A 24162-nucleotide genomic window follows, 5' to 3' on the forward strand; every position below is an offset into this window, starting at 1 on the left:
GAGATCAGATCTCTAGCTACAGCCACCCTCTGCAGGCCGTGGCAGAGAACTGACCACAGCTGAGCTCCTGGTCATTGAGGGGCCCGTAAACTGTCCAGTTGAATAACTGACTGTTGGTCACCTTAGCAGGGGCTCAGGAAAAAAACATCCCACCCTGTGGAAGCTTTGTAATGTGTCAGTTTTACACATTTTGCCAAGTCCCTTTTCTGGGCTGGACCAGGGCTGAACCACATTTTGCAGAGTCCCTTTTCTTGTATGTTTCCGGTTAGTTTTCTTGTATGTTTCTGGTTAGGATGGGCCCCAAAGGAGATTCTTGTGGGGATTTAGAGGGCAGATGCGAAGCGTACTGTCGTGTTAACCCACACATTGTCACCTTGGGTTGGCTCACCTTCTTGGCATGAGGTGGCAGCTGGCCCTGCATTGCTGCGTTTTTTCCTGGTCCTGCTGCAACTTCTCTAACCCTGGACCTTGCCAGGTATGTGCGTTTAGCTCTGGTGAGGGCCCGGCTTCTGCAGGACACCCCACCCTCAATGCCAGAGGCAGCACGAAAAGACATGGTTTGAGCCTGTATATGTGGCTTCAGCTCGTTGCTTGTGGTTCTGGCTTGTTCTCCTCCACTGTGTATTCATCCTCTGTGGCTTCTGTCCACCCTGCAGACCTCAAGCTGCGGCTCTAGGGCAAAGACAGCAACGTTACCCAGACTGCTTTACTGGCTCTCACAGCTACTTTCCTGATGTCAAATTCTTGTAAATTATATATATTGTATATTTCACGCGCACGTGCACACACACACACACACACACACACACACACACACACACACCCAAAGTGGTCCTGCTTCTCTGGTTGAACACCGTGACTAATACACATCTCCATCCCCCAGAAGCCACTGTTTTATTCACCATTACTTTCTTAATGGCTTGGGCAGAGTTTCTGATGGACAGTACAATGCGGGACATCCAGAATCCTACCCTCCGAAGTTCTCCAACTTACAAATGTTCGACACCCCAGAGAATGCAAAGTCAGTTCAGACCCCAATGCTCTTAGGTGATGAAGCACATCCAGTACCCAGAATGAAAGCACAGCACTGGGGGGGAGAAGCAGCTCAGTCCAGCAGGAGACAGAAGAGTCATGGAGAACTGAGCTTGAGGGGCAATAGCGGCCACAGCAAGAAGCCAGGACAGGCAGTAGACGTGGGTCCTGAATGGAGAAGACGAGAAGCTGGAACTCCTTTGGCGTTTCAGGAGCAAACAAGCTTGTCATAAACAGCCCTCTGGTGCCACTGTGCCTCTGCCAGACACTGGCAGATGCCCATCCACACACACAGCAGGTGGGTCAGAGTCTGCAAATATATACCCCATGTGCTGGCCGCCCTGCGTACCAGTGATCCAAAGTGTATTCAGAGTGTAAAGAAGTATCAAAGATGCTATTTCAGGAATAAAAATTTATCACCTAGACAGCCTACAAGAGACTTTTAGTCTCATTATTCAGGATAGAGTTTAAGGTTCCAGATGCTTAGAATTCTACTAGAAGCCAAATACAAAGGAGGGTTTCAGGAAACCATCTGAGGAGATGTTCTCATGATCTCCATTGATCTTTACCTTGGAATAAGCCCTCAGATCTTGGGATGTCGAGGAAAACGTGACTAGTGAGGGAAGAGTGAGAATAAGCCTTCCGGAAAGTGCCTCTCGCCTATAATGTTCTGCCGACAAGTTGAGGGAGTTACCAGGAAGGCGATAATCTAGAAAGCTGGAAAAATTATTCATAGGAAGACGGCTTCCACCTCACGCTCACTGATTGGTTTTGCCACTAAATCTGTGTCTCGGCCCAGGCGGTCACTTTATGTTACTAACAGGCGAGAGAAATAAAAGCAAGCTGTTTTTCTAGAGTCGTAATATCACTTTATTGTCAACTTCCCACTTCCTCTGCATTTTATGTCTTTGTGACACGTCACCGATAGTGATGTTCATGATTGTGGCTCTTGGGCATCAAAGAAAGGTCCCCTGTCCTCAGTGTGGCCCATTTAAGAAGGTAGGGAGGTCTGTGAATACCCTTTTTTTTTTTTTTTGAAGTTACAGCTTAATTGCTTTAAGAGCTTCCTTAGCTCTGATTTCCATACTCCTCCTTGTCTGTTCCCATAGAATGCTAAACAGAGATCGTTCTTTTCACCTTATTGATGCCTGTTTCTCCTTGACTTCAATCTCCACGACAGCAGTCCCAGCCCTTGGCTCAGGAGAGTGGTTGATGCCCCAGTGAATGAATCTGTAACGAATCTTTCTGTTATCCACAAAGTCAGGCTTTAAGGGTCTAAATAGCTGAGGTTTTACTCTCCATTCTAAAAATGAGATAGAATTTGGGTGCGCCTAATTGAAAAATATGGTCCCAGTGGGTTTACACTGATTAATGGATGGATGAGAGCTCTCGGCCTGACTTGCTGCAGGAGAGAGTTTCTGAAGATGCCTCGGAGCTGTTTCATCTCCGCTCCTGAGCATCCTGCTTGCATCCTGGTGCCTCCGGTCAGGTCCAAGCCTCCTTCCTCCCGCTGCATCGTGTGATTTTCAGCCGTATCTACAACTCTTTGTCCACATAAAACATGATTCTAAAGGCACTATTTCTTTCTGGATACAAATACAAATCTAGTGCCCTTGGAGCTGTTTTCTTTTGATTGAAAGTAGAAATTAGCACTCCCTGGCCAAAACCAAAGGCAGAAAAGGGAATGTGAAGCTTAAGATACTACTCTAAGATTATATTGACATAGTTTTTTTTTAATTATAGTTGATTTATAACATTAATTTCAGGTATACAATATAGTGATTCAGTATTTTTATAGATTATACTCCATTTATAGTTTTTATAAAATATTGACTCTATTCCCTGTGTTATACAATACATACTTGTGGCCTATGTATTTTATACACAGTAGGTGGTACCTCTTAATCCCCCACTTCTGTCTTGCCCCCCACTTCCCTCTCCACACTGTAACCACTAGTTTGTTCTCTGTATCTGTGAGTCTCTTTCTGTTTGTTATATTTATAGTTGTTTGTTTTATTTTTTAGATTCCATGTATAAGTGGTAACATACAGTATTTTTCTGTCTGACTTCATAAGCATAATACCCTCCATGTCCATCCATGTTGTTGCAGATGGCAACTTTTCATTTTTCATGACTGAGTAATATTCTAGTGTGTGTGTGTGTCTGTGTCTCTGTGTGTGTGTGTGTGTGTGTGTGTGTGTATTATATATACGAGGGGTCCCCAACCCCCGGGCCACGGACTGGTACCAGTCCGTGGCCTGTTAGGAACCCGGCCGCACAGCAGGAGGTGAGCGGTGGGCAAGCGAGCGAAGCTTCATCTGTATTTACGGTAGCCGCTCCGCACTGCTCATGTTACCGCCTGAGCTCTGCCTCCTGTCAGCATTATAGTGAGTTATATAATTATTTCATTATACATTACAGTGTAATAATAATAGAAATAAAGTACACAATAAATGTAATGCAGTTGAATCATCCTGAAACCATCCCCCCCCCACCCCACCCCACCCCCGGTCCGTGGAAAAATTGTCTTCCATGAAACTGGTCCCTGGTGCCAAAAAGGTTGGGGACTACTAATATATACCACATCTTCTTTATCCATTCATCTGTGGTGGGCACTTAGGTTGCTTCCATATCTTGACTATTGTAAATAATGCTACTATGAACATGGAGGTGCATGTATCTTTTCAAATTAGTGTTTTTGTTTTCATAGAACATATACCCCAGAGTGGGATTGCTGGGTCGTATGGTAGTTCTATTTCTAGTTATTTGAGGAACCTCCATACTGTTTCCATAGTGGCTGCGTCAGTTTACATTCCCACTAACTCTGCACCAGGGTTCCCTTTTCTCCACATCCTCGCCAACATTTGTTATTTGTGGTCTTTTTAATGATAGCCATTGACAGGTGTGAGGTGATAGCTCATTGTGGTTTTTTTTTTTTTTTTTTTTTTTTTTTTTTTTTTTAAAACATCTTTATCATTGTGGTTTTGATTTGCATTTTCTTGACATAGTTTTTTTTCTTAAGTGCTACTTTTATATGCAACAAAATGAGATCTCCTGTCTAGGGCTACAGCAGGGTCGTGAAAAGGAAAGCGGTTTTGGGGTGGGGGGTCTTCCTAAGGAAGGATAATTATTTTAATAGCTGCCCTCAGGGGGAAACACAGGTGAGGGTGAAGCTATCTCTAATTAGCAGTTGGATAAATCTTTTTTTTTTAAACATCTTTATGGGAGTATAATTGCTTTACATTGTTGTGTTAGTTGCTGCTGTATAACAACGTGAATCAGCTATACATATACATATATCCCCATATCCCCTCCCTCTTGTGTCTCCCTCCCACCCTCCCTATCCCACCCCTCTAGGTGGTCACAAAGTACCGAGCTGATATCCCTGTGCTATACAGCTGCTTCCCACTAGCTATCTGTTTTACATTTGGTAGTGTATATATGTCCATGCCACTATCTCACTTCGTCTCAGCTTTCCCTTCCCCCTCCCCGTGTCCTCAAGTCCATTCTCTATGTCTGCATCTTTATTCCTGTCCTGCCCCTAAGTTCTTCAGAACCATTTTTTTTTTTTTTAGATTCCATATATATGTGTTAGCATACTGTATTTGTTTTTCTCTTTCTGACTTACTTCACTCTGTATGACAGACTCTAGGTCCATCCACCTCACTACAAATAACTCAATTTCGTTTCTTTTTATGGCTGAGTAATCTTCCATTGTATGTATGTGGCACATCTTCTTTATCCATTCACCTGTTGATGGACACTTAGGTTGCTTCCATGTCCTGGCTACTGTAAATAGTGCTGCAATGAACATTATGGTACATGACTCTTTTTGAATTATGGTTTTCTCAGGGTATATGCCCAGTAGTGGGATTGCTGGGTCGTATGGTAGTTCTATTTTTAGTTTTTTAAGGAACCTCCATACTGTTCTTCATAGTGGCTGTATCAATTTACATTCCCACCAAGCAGTTGGATAAATCTTGAGGATTATAGCACAGCAGGATTTACATTCCATTTCCCAAAATGCAGGACTCTGCCAGAAGCTGAAAGGACATGATTGTGGCTCTCGGGCTTTGACTGTCGCTCTCGCAGCTGTGAGAGTTTGACCTGCACTAAAACGCCTCACTGAGTCAATCCTCTCCCTGTCCTTGTCCCCGCAGTGCCAATCTGTCCAAGGCCGCCTGGGGAGCGTTAGAGAAGAACGGCGCCCAGCTGATGATCCGCTCCTATGAGCTCGGCGTCCTTTTCCTCCCATCAGCATTTGTAAGTGCACACTTGATAGATGATTGGTCACGAGTGAAGCGAATGGGGGTTTGTGTTCTCTTCTTGAGTCCCGATGACCTGCCCGAGGTCAGGAGGTCGCAAGCTTGTGCACTGACCCGGAGCCCGTGCTCCCAACCGCAGGCTCGAGCCGATGAATTTATTCACCGATCACTGTTCTGGGTGTGAGGGGATCGCTGCTCTCGAGTGTTCCAGATTAGTGATCAAAGGCATTGCTTTGGGTAAAATTAATAACAATCTTTAAATGAAGATTGTGAACCAGCATGTGAAAATTTACTGTAAGGTAGTAAGTGACAAGTCACCAAAGGGATGAGTCAGCCAAGTGCGAGGCTTGTTCTAGGTGACTGGAGACCGCCTTCAGAAGCTGGTCGGCTTGAGGGCAATGAAGGATGCTGAGTATTCTCGATCAGCGGAGAGGAGCTGGTAGGGCAGCCTCGTGGGAGGAATGGCCTGAGCACAAGCCGGGAGGCAGGGAAGCTCACAGCATCTGCTAGAGACAGAGTCCCGGGGGTCACAGAGGACGTGTTACCAGACTCACTGGGAAGCCCCCCAGAAGGGCACCAGAACAGCCAGCTTGCATCCTGGCTTTGGAACAGGCCTCAGTTTCTGCAGCTGAACACCCAACAGAGTAGCTAGTTTTCGTGTAGGGACTGGGTTTTACAAGCCGTATGTTTCTCTCAACACTAGAATTCCTCTTGCCCAGAGAGCTGTTCCTTCTTTAAGAGGCACACAGGGTCCCCAGTACCCCCCTCTAACCCCCAACCCCACTCTGGGCACACACTCGTTGGCGGATGCAGTTGGAACTGCCCACACCATGTGATGCCTAATGCTTTTTTCTTTTTCTTTTTTTTGCCCCTTGCTCTAGTTGAGCTAAACACACACGTGATGCAGCCCCATGGCAAACCACTTGGGCTGGACCAGAAGACTTAGCCAGGGCAGTGCTGTGTGCTTGTCCCGAGACTTATATCCAGGCCCTGTGATGGGTGGGTATCGTCTCAAGGCGAGCTGAGATTGCCCTCCCGCCCAGCCTGACAGACCTCCCCACTGTTCCTTGTCTCACGCATGCTCTGGGGAAGAGCTCTTGTCTCCCTTTCTCCTCCCCTCGCCACTCTTTATCCATCCTTTTCTCTGTCTCAGAGGGTTTCACTGCTAAACTGTCCCACAGGCCTCTCCTGAGGGCAGATTCTAACACTTTTTGTTTCTTTCCTGTAGAGTCAAACAGCAGATCCTAATGCTGCTTACAGCTAAAGATCACCACCTCCGCAGCCCCGTCAGTAGATGGTTTCCATAGACAAGGAGGTGACTTCCCTAAGGTTCCACCGCTGAGTGGATCTAGCTCTCAAGCCTCTGTCTCTAACTGATTCTCCTGTGATCTCTCAGCTGTATCACAGGGAGGTAGGAGATTCTCAGCACCAGGGTAATAATACACAGTCATGTGGTGTGATTATAGTGGCTGTAGCTTCGAACTCAGGCTAGAATTATCTCCCAATAATCACCTAAGTAAAGGAATAAATTCTGCGTCGCTCTTGTTTGGCTTTTCATGTCAGCATTTGCAAAATTCTAGTCATTTCTAACTGTTCTGACCTTATCCCTCATCATGAAAATGATGCTAGGAAAGAAGTATACTGCACTTCCAGGACCACTCAACCCTTCTAAGCTACTAATTTTTACCTCTAATATTGTTTCTGTGTGTACATTAGAGAAAGAATGGGCATAATCATTTAGAATCCCCAAATTGACTCTGGACTAGACTATTATTTCTATACTTTTGGAATAAGAGCGAGTCCCACTAGAGCGCATTCTTGGTAAAGCAGAGATTTAGTTATTTATAAAGACCATCAGGCAAGAATATTAAAAAATGGACTCCCCCCCTGTCCTGTGCCAGCAGATTCAAGAGCAAGGCCCCCAGCAGGGGGACCGTGTAGTTGACATACTGAGACAGTGGCTTCTCCAGCAGGCGGTTCCATGGCGTCTCAACATGCAGATCCCATGGGGAGCAGTGCTTTACAGCAGGCTTGCTCCACAGCATTAACAAGGACCCACACACTGCCGCTGTCTTGCCATTAGACTTTTTCCCATCTGGGCGGATTGTCGTGTCCTTTAGCAAATCATAAATGACTTGGGCAAAGCGCTGAGATGAGGCGTGTGTACAGTACGCAAGTATTTGACCTTGCCTCCTAAGGAGCTAAGGGTCGAGTTGAGCAAGAAGGTCATAGAAGTGAAGCAGACGCCTTGTTTGAGAGACGTCCCAGGTGCGAGCTTGGGTGCTCAGACGTGAGGAGGGCACCTGGCCTGAGCGTGCAGAGCCCAGAGGGCTCAAAGTGGGTGTCCGAGTTCTTTTAGGTGCATTTTATAGACACGAACTTGAGCTGACATAGGCCCACAGAAGGGAGAGTGTCATGGAATCAAAGGAAGGGAGGAACAGCCGAGACGTGGGAGGGATGGGCTGGCCAGCTCTGGGGCTCGGGCAGCAGGCGGGGTCTCTGGGCTGCCGCCCTTGCTGTGACTCCACCACATGGCTTCTCGGCCCTGTTACCAGGGGTTCTGCATTTACAGTCACTGTGCAAGCTTGGGTCTGCCCTGCACGCCTCTCTCCTTCCCAACCCCGTCCCCGAGTAGGGGCCTGTTTCCAGAAAAGGGGGTTTGTTGTGAGCTAGGAAGCCACTCAAGAGGTAGGAACTTACTGCCAGAGGGTTTCACCTGTAAGTGGGTTGGTGTGTGTTTTATCTGCAGAAAGCAGTTAAAGGGGATCTTGCAACATAGGAGACTTTGTCCTTAAGCTACTGTAACTCATCTGCATCATTTACTGTTATGTGGAGCTTCTGGGAAAGTAGTAGACCTTTGTTTGGCCCTCACAGAATTAACATTTATGGTTTTGACTTTGAGGGCAACCCAAAGATCTATGACAGGAGGTAATTAGTCATCTTGATGAGGCTATAGGAGCACAGAATGAGACTTAGCTTGTGAAGGAGCGACTTTCCCTCCTCAGAGTGCATGCCAGGCTCGTCACTGGACATCTGGCTGCCTGAGATGACCTCTTGTACAGTCAGCTCCACAAGCACCTCCTGCGTCCTCTTTGGTTCCTCCTGGGAACACAAGGACGAAGAGATGGAGTCTTTGTTCTCAGGAAGCTCATGGATAAGTTAAGGAAGCAGACACAAGTTATCACAGTAGGTGATGAGAGCTATGGGGCGTCCAGAATATAAGTACTGAGAAGAGGGAGTGAGCAGTCTGCCTGGGGGGCTTGGGGAAGGCTTCGTTTAGATGACATTTGACCTGGCTCTTGAAAAATGAATGTGGGTTCAACCCACCATCAGGGGAGATGAGGCTCCCAGCCAGAGGGAACAGTGCACGTTATATTTGAGAAATAGCAACCAGCTCCACGTGCCTGGAAGGGGCCGGGGGTGGCCTGGGCTCTGTGGTTGGAGTCCTGTTCTGAAGGAAGGTGGCAAGCAGGACGTGCTGGAGTAGACTTTGTCCCACGCGAATAGTGGAAAGCCATCAGTTTTTTAAGCAGGGTTAGTGGTCTCATCAGGCCAATTTTCAGAGAATTTGAATCTATAAAAGTTATCTCCCCTTAGGATTATAGTGTAATTTATATCATTCGAGGGTGCTTGAGGAGAAGGGCCTTACAGATACCGTCAAAATCATCATCTTAATCACCTGCGCCACACTGTTATAAAATTCTGATTCTGAATGAATTGCTCCTAGCCTTCCCCCCACTGTCCCAGCTCAGAGTGCAGGAAGTCATCCCCGACTCCTCGCTCTCCCCCCACATCTGTTTAATCACCTAGGCTTGTCATCCCTAACTCCTAATGCTCTCTGTAAATCTGTCCCTTCTGGCCATCCCTGCTGCCACCACGTCCAGACCTGCCTCCCGGCCCACTTCCCAGGCCCCCTCCACGCTGCTCAGCCACTGCCGCCAGGACATCTACAGACCGTGAATCTTGTCATGTTTCCCACCTGCTTCAAATCCTATGACTCCTTAGCATGGCCTGCTTTTCCCTTTGCGGCCTGACTCCTGACTCCTCGGGTCTGACCTCTTCCCTCTCAATCCTGGCCTTTCGTGTTCCAGCCACACAGAGCGACGGCCTCTCGTTCTGGACCAGGCCCCTTAGCCTTCTCTGGAGAAACAGAACCAATAGGATATATAGATACACAGAGAAAGAGACTTACTGTGAGGAATTGGCTCACACGATTTTGGAGCACAAGGAGTCCCAAGCCCTGCCGTCTGTGAGCTGGAGACCAGGAGGGCTGGTGGTGTGGGCCAGCCTGAGTCTGAAGGCCTGAGGACCAGGACCCCATGCTTTCCGTCCCAGTCTGAGTTTAGGAGAAGACAGATGTCCCAGCCAAGCAGCCCTTCCTCGGCCTTTTTGTTCCACTCAGTCCCCCCACTGGCTGGATGGTACATCATTGGCGCGGATCATCTTTACTCAGTCCACTGATTCAAATACTAACCCCATGCAGAAACACCCTCAGAGATGCCCAGAGTGATGTTTACCGGTTACCTGGGTATCCCATGGCCCAGTCACGTGGACACGTAGAATGAGCCACCATACCACCCTTCTCAGCAGCCTTAATCTGTAGCAGGAACGACCCCCCGAGGCCCCTAACCCCACCTGCCTCTCACATCTCTGCTCCAGGTGTCCCTCCTCTGCGCCCCACAGCCTTCGAGAACTGGGGCTTTTCCTGTGTCCCCTGTGTCCTCATCGATGACTCGTGTGTCTCCTTGACTGGGCTGGGAGCTGCTCTCATGGAGGGCCGGCACACGGGAGGCTCTGAGTGAAGTCTGTCGGTGTTGCTCCCTTGAGGTTCCCGGAGTACCCTCTCCCCTTTCTGTGAGGAGAACACGTGTGCAAAACAGTGGCTGCAGAGGCAACGTGGATTTAGTCCAAGGGGCGTCGGGTGCAGTAGGTGCTTAAGTGTGCTCACGAACCTCGTCGTGAGCAACCCGCAGCGTGGGATGGCTCGCCTGTGGCTGTTCTGTGCAAACTAAACCGTACACACAGGCTCACGCTCGCTCTCACTCACTCACGGAAGTCTGTTGCCTTAACTACAAATGCCAATCCCTGTATATTCATTTAATGTCTTAAAGATTTCTGTATTGGCCATAATCTTAAAAGGGTTACTGACAGTAAGGCAGTTTGTTGTGAAATGAAGCCCAGTGTGATTTCTTTCTTTGGGTTTCTCCCTTCAGGACTATCAAGATATGTCTTTTTATACCTTTAGTTACACATTTGCCAAAGACTTACTTAGCACCCAGTTTTGTAGTCGTTCTTCTGACTGGACAGCATCCAAAATCCAGTTTCTTGAGATCAGCCCACCTTTGTGGCCCTTAGGCAGAACTCCATGTCCGAAACGCCCACGTTTCTGAGTTAGCAGCAGCCAGAATTGCCACTTCTATCCTTCACCAGTGGGCCATCCTGATCTCTGTGCTCCTGAACGCTGACTTGAGGCCAGCATTGCAAACGGTCAGGTTTTGTGCCCAGAATGGCACAGTCTCAAGCACTGCAGAGGTGGTCGGCCGGAAGAAACCCGGCAGCTCTCCTTTCCCACAGCCGTCATACAGGCCTGTCACTCAGGAACCAATGGCCATGTGAAGGGACACGCTGTGTGGCCTACAAACTGCAGTAGATGGAGAGCCAGCACTTCCCATTCATGATTATGATGCCATTTGAAACTTCTGGGATTGATCTGGAAGCTGATAAGTCCCTGGTAACCAAATATTGATTTTTTCCCATTTTTTTCTGCTGCTTTTAAATGAATGAATCAGTAAACATCATTTTGAAATTAACCTAACTTGCCATAGAGCATGGAGTCAGTAGCTTTCCCTTTGATTAGGAACACTTGCAAGGGCTTTGGGGGTTAATGTCGAGGTACATTTGATTGTGTACCCAGCACTTGGCTATTGTTGCTACATAGTAGGTGCTTAATAAATGTTTAATTGAAGACTTTATTCTTTTAATGTCTAACATCAATTTATCAGTTTTATTATGTTTTTTGAGTTGTCCCTTTAATTTAGGTGTATTTAACTTTTAGATTAGACTAATGCATTTAGGTTCAGAAAAATCTCAATATAGGAAAGATCATCTAATGATTTCAAAGACCAGCAGCTGTATTCCACACCCTCAGGCATCTGTATTTCAGGGAGATAGAAATTTTCTGTCTTTGAACTTGGTGCATTTTGGTGTTTACTGAGTACGTACTTTGTCAGGCGCCTACTAGGCTGCCCAGCACTTTGTGTCTAGAACGCCTCCTACCTCTGGGAATAATGCACAAACCATCTCAGAATGATGGATCGATGTCCTGAACTCCTTCCTCCAGAGGAAGGTACCCTGAGCATCCCTGCCCTTGTCCCAGGGCTGAGAGCCAGCTCAGCCCCTGCTCAGCGCCAGGTTCACTTGCTCCCCAGATGGCAGGTTCTCTTTCCTATAATCGGAGTCAAAAATGCTGCCACTAAATCCCCAAGAACTTTCAGTCTTCGAGTCTCTACTTTCTCTTTTCTCCATTCTGGTTAAACTATTTTATTGTCCCTCTGTTGCCAAAGATGGCTCTGGCTGGAAGAACTAGTACAATTGACAAGAGCCGCCACATTAACCCCCCCTCGTGCTCCCCGCACCACCTCTGACAGCCTGCCTTGGGCCCAGCGCATGGGTTCAGGGCTCTCAGGGTTTCCCAGGAGGCCACAGCTGAGCAACACTGTTTCAGGTGGTGTTTCTTTGTAACCTCTCATGTTCTCTGACTCAGCGAATAGAGCCATGTCCTGGCATTCCACTGCTGCCACTGGCACATCCACATCCAGTCATCCCATCCAATCCCATCTGCCCAGGCACAAATTCTTTTTTTTTTTTTTTTTTGGCCACTCCATGCAGCATACAAGATCTTAGTTCCCCGAGCAGAGATGGAACCCATGCCCCCTGCTGTGGAAGCGTGCAGTCTTAACCACTGGACCACCAGGGAAGTACCCCACTTTCTTTTTTTTTTTGGCTCTGATTTTTACTGTGTTTTCCCTCAGCCTCTTTCAGAGGCTTCCATTTCTGTCTTTCTGTTTCTCATCCAAATTCACCTCATTTTTATCTCATCTTTTGTTGTGATGATACTTACACTTGGATCCCCATTACCATTTCTAATCCATCTCGCATTCCTGTTGTAATAGCTCTTGGTCTTCGGGCTCTAGTAATTCCCAGTCCGGTCCATCCTCCTGTCTGTGCCATTCCACCTTTACATTGGAACTTCTCTGTTCAAAACCCTGCAACTCGGGACTTCCTTGGTGACACAGTGGTTAAGAATCCGCCTGCCAGTGTAGGGGACACGGGTTCGAGCCCTGGTCCGGGAAGATCCCACATGCCGCGGAGCAGCTAGGCCCATGTGCCACAACTACTGAGCCTGCGCTCTAGAGCCCGTGTGCCACAACTACTGAGCCCACGTGCCTAGAGCCCGTGCTCCACAATAGGAGAGACCACCGCAGTGAGAAGCCCGCCCACCGCAACGAAGAGCAGCCCCCGCTCGCCACAACTAGAGAAAGCCCGTGTGCAGCAACGAAGACCCAACACGGCCAAAAATAAATAAATAAAAATTTAAAAAAAAACAAAAACCCTGCAACTCCTCACCGTATATCACAGTAAAGGCCACACTCTAAACGGGGTCCTGTGACACCCTGGGTTGTAAGTGAAGGATAACCAGCTCAAACTTGCTTCAGGCAGGGCTAAATCCAGGGGCGTGGGCCATGTCATCAGTGTTCAGTTCTTCTAACACCCACTTCTGTTTGAAGGACATGAGACGCCCCCCAGCAGCTTAGGGCTCGCACCTTGCCAGGTGAGCTCCCCAGAGAAAGGTGATCTCCCCAGAGAAAGGTGATCTCTTCCCCAGCACCTCTGACTCAGGCCGCTTGCCCGTCCCGAGTCACTATGGCCAGGAGTTGGGCCCAGATAAACAGGTAGAAGCCTCAGATGTCCAAAGCCGCTTCCTTCAAAACCCTCTGCAGCCTGGCTCTGCGTTTCCTTTCCAGTGTCCCAGGCTCTCCTCCGGGGCATTGCTTCACTCGCTGTCCCCCTGAAATGCCAGCTCTGTGCTTTTCCAGCTCCGCCTTTGGTCATGCCGATCTCCCCCTGATGCTCTTCCCTGCCAGCTCTCTATCAAAATTACATCAGTTTTTCAAGGCCCAGCAAAAACATTTTCTACAGACCCTTTTCTTAACCTGCCACTGGCAAGAGGTCATTTCTTCCCTTTCTGCCTAGAGTTTGTGCCCGGCGTCTGTCACGTGTTGCCTTTCACGGAGTTACTAACCACCATCTTGGTTGGTGCTGTCACCCCTACCTTCCTGTAGGTCTTCACTGGCACAAAGCACTTTTGTGCATCTTGTTGCATTTGCTTCTGTGCAGACGCCTATAAAGTAAGCAGGGAAGGTACTTTAATCCCATTTTTGCAGCTCAACATTGCTTGACCAGCTATGCACCAAGACTTGTGCTAGGTGTTGAAGTAAGAAACGTTGATGTGGTAACATCCAGAAAGTTATTATTCCAATTTTACAAATGAGGAAATTGAGGCCTAGTGAATAAGTGGCCAAGTGTCCCACTGACCATCTTTTTTAGTTCCTAGCACACGCAAGCTCTTTGCCATCTCTGGGCCATTGCAGATGCTATTCCCTCCTCCTGGAACTTTTTTTTTTTTTTTAATTTGGCTGCACCTGGTCTTCATTGCAGTATGCAGGATCTTCGTTGCAGCATGTGGACTTCTTAGTTGCGGCATGCAAACTCTCAGTTGCAGCATGCGGGATCTAGTTCCCTGACCAGGGATCGAACCCAGGCCCCCTGCATTGGGTGTGCGGAGTCTTACCCACTGGACCACCAGGGAAGTCCCTGGAACATTATTATTTCCACTCTCAACTGACCAAACGCTATTCACTTTTCGTAGTTTAATTAAAATGTCACTTTTTTAGGGAGGCTTCCGCTGAGCACCCCCTCACCCCCAAATCTAAAACAGGCCTGCTATTCTCTCTTCTAGGACTCCTCTGTTTCTCTCATAGCACTTATCAAAAATTGTAGTTATTTATTTTACTTCTATAAATGCATTTGTTTAATGTCTCCCTACTAGACTGTACATGCCACGAGAACAGGGATCATGATAATTGTTCTGACTCGTGTGCACTCTGCCCGGCACCCATGCCTGACACAAAAGGGGGACTCAAGAAATAATGTGTGGGATGAATGAATGCAGATGTGAGCCATTCACACAGCCCGTAAATACCAGCACAGAGACTCAACTAAGGTTGCCCAAAGCCCAGGTCCACACAGCCCTGACACTTACCTCATCTTCCGAAGAACTGTAGTTGTAGCTCGTTATATGGGTTCATAGACGTTAGCACTGTTTGATATGTGGGTATTTAGGATGAGAAGGGTGGATCTGTGCGTGGATGGGTGGCCAGAGGAATGAGGCAAAAACAGAATGCCAGGATCATCCGGGAAGGGGGCCAGGAGATGATCGATGCGTGGAGGCCTGGGGAGGGCAAAGCCAACGTAGTAGGCACCCCCACTACCGGGCAGGCCCTGTGTAAGGAAGCAGTGCAGTGTGTACATCGGCCTGGGTGTGGCACCTATAGTTGCACCCTGATTCAGATCCAGAGTTAATAGTAGCCTATTCTCGAGTTCTTGGGATAAACCTTCCATTTTGATGGGTCTTGAAGAGTTCTCACTTTTATATTCCTATCCCATCGTATTGGACACTTTCATGATACCTGAAAGCAACTTTCATCCTTCACCAGAGTGAGTAGCCCATTACTATAGATAGCAATATCGAAAGTATTCAGAGGTATTTTTACACAGTGTCTTCTACACACTCCCTGCTGCTGTACACAGAGGTTAGTAGAAATGGGCTGTAACATCCAAAATTGTTTTTCTCTTATGTCTTTGTATCCTTTATTAGACTTGCAAAGTTTGCTATAGTTTATTTTCTGACATTTGGATCTCTTATTTTTAGGAAAGAATATTTGGGGGAGTGTTGTAAATATATTTGACCTACTGAATATCAAAAATAGCACTGAGGGCTTCCCTGGTGGCGCAGTGGTTGAGAATCTGCCTGCCAATGCAGGGGACGCGGGTTCGAGCCCTGGTCTGGGAAGATCCCACATGCCACGGAGCAACTCGGCCCGTGCGCCACAATTACTGAGCCTGCGCGTCTGGAGCCTGTGCTCCGCAACAAGAGAGGCCGCGACAGTGAGAGGCCCGCGCACCGCGATGAAGAGTGGCCCCCACTTGCCGCAACTAGAGAAAGCCCTCGCACAGAAACGAAGACCCAACACAGCCATACATACATACATACATAAAAAGAATGTAAGCAGACAAGAATAGCATTAAAAAAATAAAAAATTTTTAAAAAATTTAAAAAAAAATTAAAAAAAAAAATAGCACTGAAATAACAAAAATAGCTCTGAATTTTGTTGTGAGTATCATAAAAATATAATTGCTTCTTGATATCTTTTTCCAGAAAATGAGATGCAATTATAGATTCTGTGTGTCGGCAGGGCCTGGACAGTTTCAGAGTGAAACAGAAATTCTTCTCAGGGAGCCAGGAGCCAACAACCTCCTTTCCTGTGCCGTATGACCTACCTCCAGAACTGTATGGAAGTAAAGGTGAGACACTGGTGAAAGAAAACCTTGGGTGTGTGTACCAGAGCAGAAACAAACAGAGCCCAGGGAAAGCCATTGGGTTGGGCTCTCCCTGGGAGCCTGGCTCATGGGTGGATCTGGAAGCGCAGGTTTTTGCAGAGGCTCCCTTGCTGCCCCGTGTGTGGCCACCGGAGCCGCAGTTCTCAAACTGGTTGGTCTCAGAACCCCTCTACATTTTATTACTGAGGACCACAAAGGGCGTTTGTTTACGTGGGCTTTTATAGCTATTGATATGTATCATATCAGCAATTAAAACCAATAAATTTTTAAATATTAACTTATTTTAAAATACTAATAAACCCATTTGTATATTTAAAAATATATAAAATGACTATTCCCAAAAACAAGTTAGTTTGGAAGATGGCATTGTTTACCTTTTTTGCAGACCCCTTTATTATCTGGGTTAACAGCAGGATTCTCACGGCTGCTCTGTTGTGTTATCACACAGGTCGTGTAGCGTCTGTACACTCATGTGAAAGTGACAAATAATGGCTTAATGTTACGTTAACAGTAATTTTGACTTTACAGGTATTTCCCCCTCCCCAACCCCCTTGAAAAGTAGGTCCCTAGGCCACACACTCTGAGAACTGCTGCACTAGGTGAGGACTTCAAGGGCAGTGACCAGGTATTTTTCACAAGAGAAAGCCAGTGGAGTATTGGTCCAGGTTCCCAGCGCTTTTTGGAGGAAGGCTGGCTGGGATGGCGGCACCACCTCATCCCAGCTCTGACCCAGCCCCGCTGGCCTCAGGGCTACTCTTCTCAGCCCCAGGAAATCTGTCTTGGGGGTGAGTTCACACTTCACCAAGCTCACCCTGGAGGAGATGCGTAATGGGGACAAGCTTATTAATTTAAAATGGCAGATTCTTATATCACTGTGGCTGGCGTATTTTCCCCTGGAGGGTAGAGGCCTACACAGGTAGCCAGATTGTAATCTATGGTTTTTGAGTGAAGGCTGAATGTGAACAGGGAAAATTTGGTTTTTGATTGGTAAGTTTTGATGATGCCACTCCATTAATATTCCAAACTCTCGGATTCCCTAACGGAGTCAGCCTTGCCCCAGTGGGTCCCTTCCTTCCCTGAGCGATGCTGGTTGGGTTCTAGCTACCTCCCCGCCCTCACTCGCCCTTTTGGCTTTTGTGGTGAACCAAACCTGCCCTTCTGATGGACCCATTTCTCAGATTGTATTGGCACATCTGACAGAGTTCATCCTGCATCGCCCAGGTGACTTCATCTCTCTCTGATCAGTCGTGTGGATACTGTTTCGGAAGGTATTCTTGTTCCCTTCCTTCCAAGCCGTGTGCATTTTTCTGAGTCCTCTAAATGTGTCGAGTCCTCTAAATGTGTTGTAAATTCACACACGTTCATTTTTCACTAGCAAGAGGTTTTACCAGAATTTCAAGAAATCCGTGACCACTCCTCCCCACCCTCCAACCCACAGATGCTTTAGATCCAGGCTGTGTTTATGTGCCAGCCTGACAACTTATTAAGTGACCTTGGGCAGTGGTTTGCATTCTCTAGGCCTTAGTGTCTCTGTTTGCAAAATGAGAACATGAGAGTGCATAGCTCACTGTTGAAGAGTGACTGAGATATGGTCTAGAAAGCATCTAACCCAGCGTCCAGCTCAGAGTTAGCAGCTGATTACTGTTAGCCATTGTTTCTGTTATTTAAAATGTCCAGTTCAGTTATAACAGTGGATTGATGGCCATCCCTCCCCCTCCCCCGATGAGCTGACATTCAGAAGAGGCTGAGGCTTGTGCAGGACAGTCCCTAGCCCAGGACATGACCCAGTGACCTTCCCCGCTTCTGGCTTTGCGCTGCACCTCTGTCTTTTCTCCCTTTCTCTGCTCTTCATGTCCCTCACCCCTACCCCCAACCTGAGTGCTCCTGAATAAACAGGTTGGAGGTGGGAAGGACTAACTGTGACAGCCTTATTTAGGCTTAGCCTCCTGCGGTCTGGCCTCAGGCATTGTACCTCCCACCCACAGCCTGGAACCTTGGCTGGAATTTCACCCCCTCCCTTTAATCGTAATCTCCAAAGGACTGTAAAAGCAAGAATGGAAGAGGTAGAGGAGCCTTAAAAATATCCTGAGGTTCCCTCAGTTCCACTAGAAAAAGCATTCCCAAGAACTTAAAAGTTTCCAACTAGGTAGTATCTTAGACCATGTAATGAAAATGGTAATCCTTTTATTTGACCAGCAAGCAGAAGTTTTCCATTGTTAAAGTGAGTTTTCTATTTTTTACGCATTTCCTTTGAAAGACATATGCGAGAGAGACTGGAACATTTTAGTTTTTTTTATCAGTACTGTTTTACCTTCCACACTGCTTTACTAGTATGTAGAATAATGCCAGGGATTCAGATATCACCATTTCCTGTAAAGCCAACATTCGGGGGAGTCATGTGCACCTTAAAAAGGCATCTTGGGCTTCCCTGGTGGTGCAGTGGTTAAGAATCCGCCTGCCAATGAAGGGGACACAGGTTCAATCCTTGGTCCGGGAAGATCCCACATGCCGCGGAGCAACTAAGCCCGTGTGCCACAACTACTGAGCCTGTGCTCTAGAGCCCGCAAGCCATAACTACTGAAGCCCGCGTGCCTACAGCCCGTGCTCCGCAACAAGAGAAGCCACTGCAGTGAGAAGCCCACGCACCGCAACAAAGAGTAGCCCCCGCTCGCTGCAACTAGATAAAGGCCGCGTGCAGCAACAAAGACCCAACACTGCCAAAAATAAATAAATGTAAAAAAAAAAAGGCATCTTACCAGTGTTTGGAAAAATTGAGTGGTTAAGAACATTTCAAAAGCACTGCATTTGGGGCTTTCCTGGTGGCACAGTGGTTAAGAATCCGCCTGCCAGTGCAGGGGACATGGGTTCGAGCCCTGGTCCAGGAAGATCCCACATGCCGCGGAGCCACTAAGCCCATGCGCCACAACTACTGAGCCTGCGCTCCAGAACCTGCGAGCCACAACTCCTGAAGCCAGGACGCCTAGAGCCTGTGCTCTGCAACAAGAGAAGCCACCACAATGAAAAGCCTGCGCACCGCAACAAAGAGTAGCCCCCGCTCACCGCAACTAGAGAAAGCCCACGCGCAGCAACAAAGACCCAACGCAGCCAAAAATAAATTTAAAAAAAAAAAAAAAAAAACTGCATTTGAATAAGTGATTTTCAAGCCACTCTAACATATATAAGATCTTGTTCAGTATTTTTTAAGTCAGGAGACTATAAGAAAAGCTTAGCAGAGAAATATACTAATGTGAACAAATCACAGTTGGATGCAAGAGACCACCAGACATCCTGACACCAAGAAATTGATCAAATAAAAGAAAAACAAAGACTCAGCTACAGGAGCACCTGCTTTGTGCTTGCTGCTTATTCTCTCTCCCCACAGGTGTATCATTGAGAACCTGCTGTGCACAGACACCAGCTGAGTGCCTGGAATAGATCAGAGAACAAGACAGACACAAATCCTTGCCCTCCTTGAGTTTATATTTCTCCTCCCATGAAAAGTTACACTTACCCAAACCCATTTTACTAGCAGGAACTGTGTTTTTAAAAGAAAACTTTTACAAAGCAAAATCACTAACATTGTAAATCACACACTGTAGCATGCAGTCCCTGACCACAGGGACACACAGAGGGAACCACGCCCCCCAGGTTGTCCTTCGTCCTCCCCCACCGTGGCCCTAACACAGGCCTCAGCCGGACTCTCACCCGGGCTGTGCTGTGCTTTCATTTCCCTGGTTCTGCGCTCCTCCCCCTGGATGCCATCCTCCACGCTGCTACCAGGCTCATCTGATCGTTCCCTCTCCTGTTTTAAATCCTTTCATCATATTCCAGAAAAAGAAAAGACGTTTTTCATCCCCTTTAGCCTCAGATCCCGAACAGATTCTGTGAAGATCACCTTTAGAACTTGACGAAGGTGCACATTGCCAGGCCCCAGCCCAGACCTACTGAAACGAGCTCTCCAGGGGTGGGTCCCAGAAAAACGTGCCGGCAATTCCCACATCAGCCCAGTCAGGGAACTGCTGCACAGACACAGTGGGGTTCAGCTTCCCAGCAGCAGGGCGCGCCTGCTTGTCTGCCTGCCCCCTGGACCGTAAACTTGAGAGGCCTTCGTGTTTGTCTAGTGGAGTACCAGGCATCTAACCAGCACTAGCAGGTATTTCATATACACGTGTGACTGTATCATGAGGCAAGTTGTTCTCTCGTGGGACAGTTTAGGAGGATTGCCTAAAACAGTCCTTCATCTGAGCCAGTGAGTGGTAATGGCTGATTTCCAGTAGTAATGGGTAAAAAGACACAACAGAATCATAACCCCCCTCTTTTCACCTTCCTCTTGGCCCTTTTTGTGGCCTTCCCCCACGGTAGTGGAAGGCCTTGCAGCTGGCATGGAAAGGCTCTGACTGGGAGGTGCAGACATTTGCTCATTTATAAAGCAGAGCCTCGGGGGGATTTGCCAGGAGCGTGGTTTCCAGGTCCTCGCTTGGTCATCGTTGGCTAAATTTGAGGGAAAGGAATACAGTCATCCCTTGGTATCTGCCAGGGATTGGTCGAGGACCCACCTTGGATCCCAGAATCCACAGATGCTCAAGCCCCATGGTGAGCCATCCGTATCCGCAGTTCCACATCCCCAGATTCAACCAACCACTGATCGTGTAGTGTGTATTTATTGAAAAAAATCACATATAAGTGGACCCTCACAGTTCAAACCCAAGTTGTTCAAGGGTCCACTGTAAATGCAGTGGTGGTCTTTAAGTTACAGCCTCACTGGCAAATGTCTGTATCACAGATCTGCACTGGTGAAGAATCTCTGTAATGGCTATTCATATAGCAACGATTGGGGGGTCTTCTGCCTGGGGGATGAAGCAGAGCAGACATTGCCCAACAGAGCAGTTTGCAGGGAGAGGGGTAAATAAGGGGAAGTCCAGCCCCAGAAGATGGTGTTTCCAGTGGAAGAGAGCGGGTGCTTTCTTAAGGCCAGTGAGTAGCCAGGGAGTCAAGTCTCTAGCCCTGCTAGCCCCTTACCTCTTAAGAAACTTAATTACCAGAAAGTGTGGTTTCATGCTTTCAAACCATCTCAAGGCCAAAGGGGAGAGAACAGGGTTCTGATAACTTGTTGCCATCTTTGGCATTCTTTTCCTGCACTTCCTGCTGGGAGCTGTCATTTGCATACTCGCCCTGTGATTATTCAAAACAAACAGCGAGGCTGGGCGGAAGGAGCAGCAGATACCATTGTTTGCCAGGTCGGCCTCCAAGCTACCATCTGCCTCTGTTCAGGAAAAGGAGAAAGCCTCCCCCAGGGGCTGCTGGCGGGGGCCGTAGAGCAGCTGCTGCAGTGGGATGGTCCATCTCAGCTGACCTGCCAAGTGGCCAGTTTACTAGAAGCACGCAACCCTTCCATCTCTCCATATTTCTCAGGACAATAATATGGGGGTTTATTTTTCATCCTTGCAGTGTATTTATACCCTAACCATATTTTTTTTTTAATTATTTATTTTTGGCTGCATTGGGTCTTCGTTGCTGCACGTGGGCTTTCTCTAGTTGCTGAGAGCAGGGGCTACTCTTCGTTGTGGTGCTTGGGCTTCTCATTGCAGTGGCTTCTCTTGTTGCAGAGCACGGGCTCTAGGTGCGCGGGCTTCAGTAGTTGTGGCACGCGGGCTCAGTAGCTGTGGCTCACGGGCTCTAGAGCACAGGCTCAGTAGTGTGGCTCGTGGGCTCTAGAGCGCAGGCTCAGTAGTTGTGGCGCACAGGTTTAGTTGCTCCGCAGCATGTGGGATCTTCCAGGACCAGGGCTTGAACCCGTGTCCCCTGCATTGACAGGCGGATTGTTAACCACTGTGCCACCAGGGAAGTCCCTACACCCTACCCATATTATTATGGTTCTTTTTGAAATGGTTTGACTCTGGCACTAGCCATGTGTGGTAAAAGAGATTTGTTCCAATTTTTTCAATTTGTGAAACATCAGTTAAAAGGAAGAAAAGTTCACACATATTGAGCACCTACAACATGCCAGGAACTTTCACAGATGTTCTCTCATTCATGCTTCACAATAATCCTGGGAGGTTGCTAATGTAATTACTTCCCATTTCAGAGATAGGGAACCTGAGGCCAAAATCCACATGCCTTCCTCAGGATGCAGAGAAGGATGAAGGCAGGATTTGAACCTAGGTCATCTTTCCGTTGTACCATTCCAAGGCATGTTGCTTTCCTCAACGTTGGTCTACGGTCATTATACAGAGACCTTTATGCCTTATCAATCACTAGCCTTAAGTTACAGAACAAAACCATTTCAGGGATGTGACGCTGGGCCTCTTGGTTCTGTGTGACGATGACCAGCTGCTGAGAGCAGAAAAATGGCCTTTGACTGTACCCATTGTCACTGTTGGTTTCTGCAGGTTCTTAAAAGAAGAAAATGAGCTGCCCTCATTTGTTACATTCTCTCTGTGCGGAACACTGTGTCTTGTGCACTACACGGGTTTATTTCATTTAATCCTCCTGACAGCTCCACGACTTAGATACAAATAAGGAAACTGAGGCTCAGAGAGGTGAAGTGACTTGTCAACATAAGTGGCAAGCCAGCATTCACCCCGGGCTTCAGCCTGCTCCCATGTTCACTCACCCGTGTCTTAACATGAACCTTTACTACAAGCTCTTACCTATAAGGGCTCTCGTCGGGGCTTGATTCAAAAAAGGCTCTTCATGATTTGTAGACTCCGGCCCATGAGTAGTTTTATCCTGTCAGGTGGGTGAATTTTCTGTAATCCTATTTAAATCAGTATTATACTTATGTAATTTTTTTTCCCCCAGATCGGCCCTGGATTTGGAACATTCCTTATGTCAAAGCACCAGATACACATGGGAACATGTGGGTTCCCTCCTGAGAGCAGTGAAGTACTGTGAAGTTGACGTGTAAGGCATTGAACCCCAAACATTGGATGTTCTTGTTTGCACTGGGTGTTCACTTTTCTTAATGTTTTATCTGCCCCCCTACAAAACTCTTTGCAAAGGTCGAGCTTTCAAACACAGATGTTGGTTATCCTTTTAATGGCCATTGTTAACATTCTCACTTTAAAAAATTATATATTTTCTTAATTCCCTTTTCTATGCTTTGGAATGAAAGCTATTAAACTTCACCACATTAAAAGAATATATAGGTGTAAAGTGATCTTCCTAGTGATGAGGACTTCCACGGCGGTGTCAGCGCTTGTGAATTGAAGGTTGACTTGTGTCGGTTGTGCTCTGTCAGGAAAGGTGCTCTGGATCCAGCTGAAACTTCTCAGAGCAGGAATGTGACCTCTCACCCAGCCCTCTCTCAGCTTTCTGAGTGTGTCTCGGGGTTGCTGGAGGGAGTCTGGCGTGTGTCGGCTGGGGCGGCTACCCCGACGCCATGGGCCGTATTGACCGTCGTCACCCTGCAGCTTTAGACGACGTTTCATCCCCCCCGACCCCGGCCATGCTGGCTGCCTTCCTGCTCAAGGACCACCTGCCCTCCCCTCACCCATTCCCCAGAGTGCATGGTGTCTCCTCCATCCCCAGAAATGTCCACAAAAGACAGCTCGCAGGATCATAAAAAAGCACACAAGCATTTCACTCAGAAGAGCCCCTGAAAGGTGAACTGATTGGGTGCCTTCAGTTCACAAGTGAGGGAACTGAGGCCCAGAAAGGTTCAGGACGTCCCCCAGGCCCCGGCTGCCTGGGTCAGAGCGACGAGCATCTTCCTGCTCTGTGTCTGGGTGCCCTTCACACGCAGGATCGCGCTCTCCTCAGATGACGTAGAGCCTCCTCGTTTTCTTCTGCGTGAGGCTCATTTCCAGGTTGTCATCAGCTTCTTCATCCTAGAATTTAGAATAGAGTTCAATGTTAATTTTGAAAGATTTTTTTAAGATACTAGTTTTGCAGAGTGTTCCTCAGAGGCTGGGGATGTTCACATCAGAAAGCTGCTGGGGTGGGTGAGGGGCGGGGGCTCCTCCTTCCTCCTTCCCCGATCAGAGGAGCCTTCCTTCACCACTTTTACATATTGGGTTCTCTAAAGGATACTATCTGGGTGGTTTTTTGTTTTGCATTCTGCTTAAAAACATAAAGTTGAAAAGCCACTGAATTCGTTTAACCAGTTTCTTCCACTGGTAAGAAAAGTTAGGCTTAATCCTTTTCGCGCCCCGCCTTCTACTTCAGGGGCGTTCAAACCCTGTAT

The 24162-nt window shown here is 47.6% G+C and overlaps 1 protein-coding gene across 6 annotated transcripts in view; it reads left to right on the top strand.

Annotated features, from left to right (window-relative positions):
• Positions 1-23056, top strand: part of TDP1 (tyrosyl-DNA phosphodiesterase 1) — a 74503-nt gene extending 51447 nt beyond the window's left edge. Inside the window, exons 14-16 of one of the 6 annotated variants that reach the window (XR_009699577.1) lie at positions 5193-5295; positions 15400-15641; positions 15833-15895. Coding sequence is in view for 4 of the 6 variants with exons in the window: in XM_061182804.1 (XP_061038787.1) it covers positions 5193-5295; positions 15833-15941; positions 22779-22852 (286 nt within the window). In the remaining 2 variants the exon portion in view is untranslated. Of the gene's footprint in view, positions 1-5192; positions 5296-6178; positions 6239-12185; positions 12374-15399; positions 15642-15795; positions 15942-22778 lie in introns of those variants that run through there. The other 5 variants (XR_009699578.1, XM_061182804.1, XM_061182805.1 and 2 more) reach the window with 5 other exon arrangements.
• The last annotated feature ends 1106 nt before the right edge of the window (positions 23057-24162 follow it).

This window comes from Eubalaena glacialis, chromosome 2, assembly GCF_028564815.1.
Source record: "Eubalaena glacialis isolate mEubGla1 chromosome 2, mEubGla1.1.hap2.+ XY, whole genome shotgun sequence".
Taxonomy (NCBI): domain Eukaryota; kingdom Metazoa; phylum Chordata; class Mammalia; order Artiodactyla; family Balaenidae; genus Eubalaena; species Eubalaena glacialis.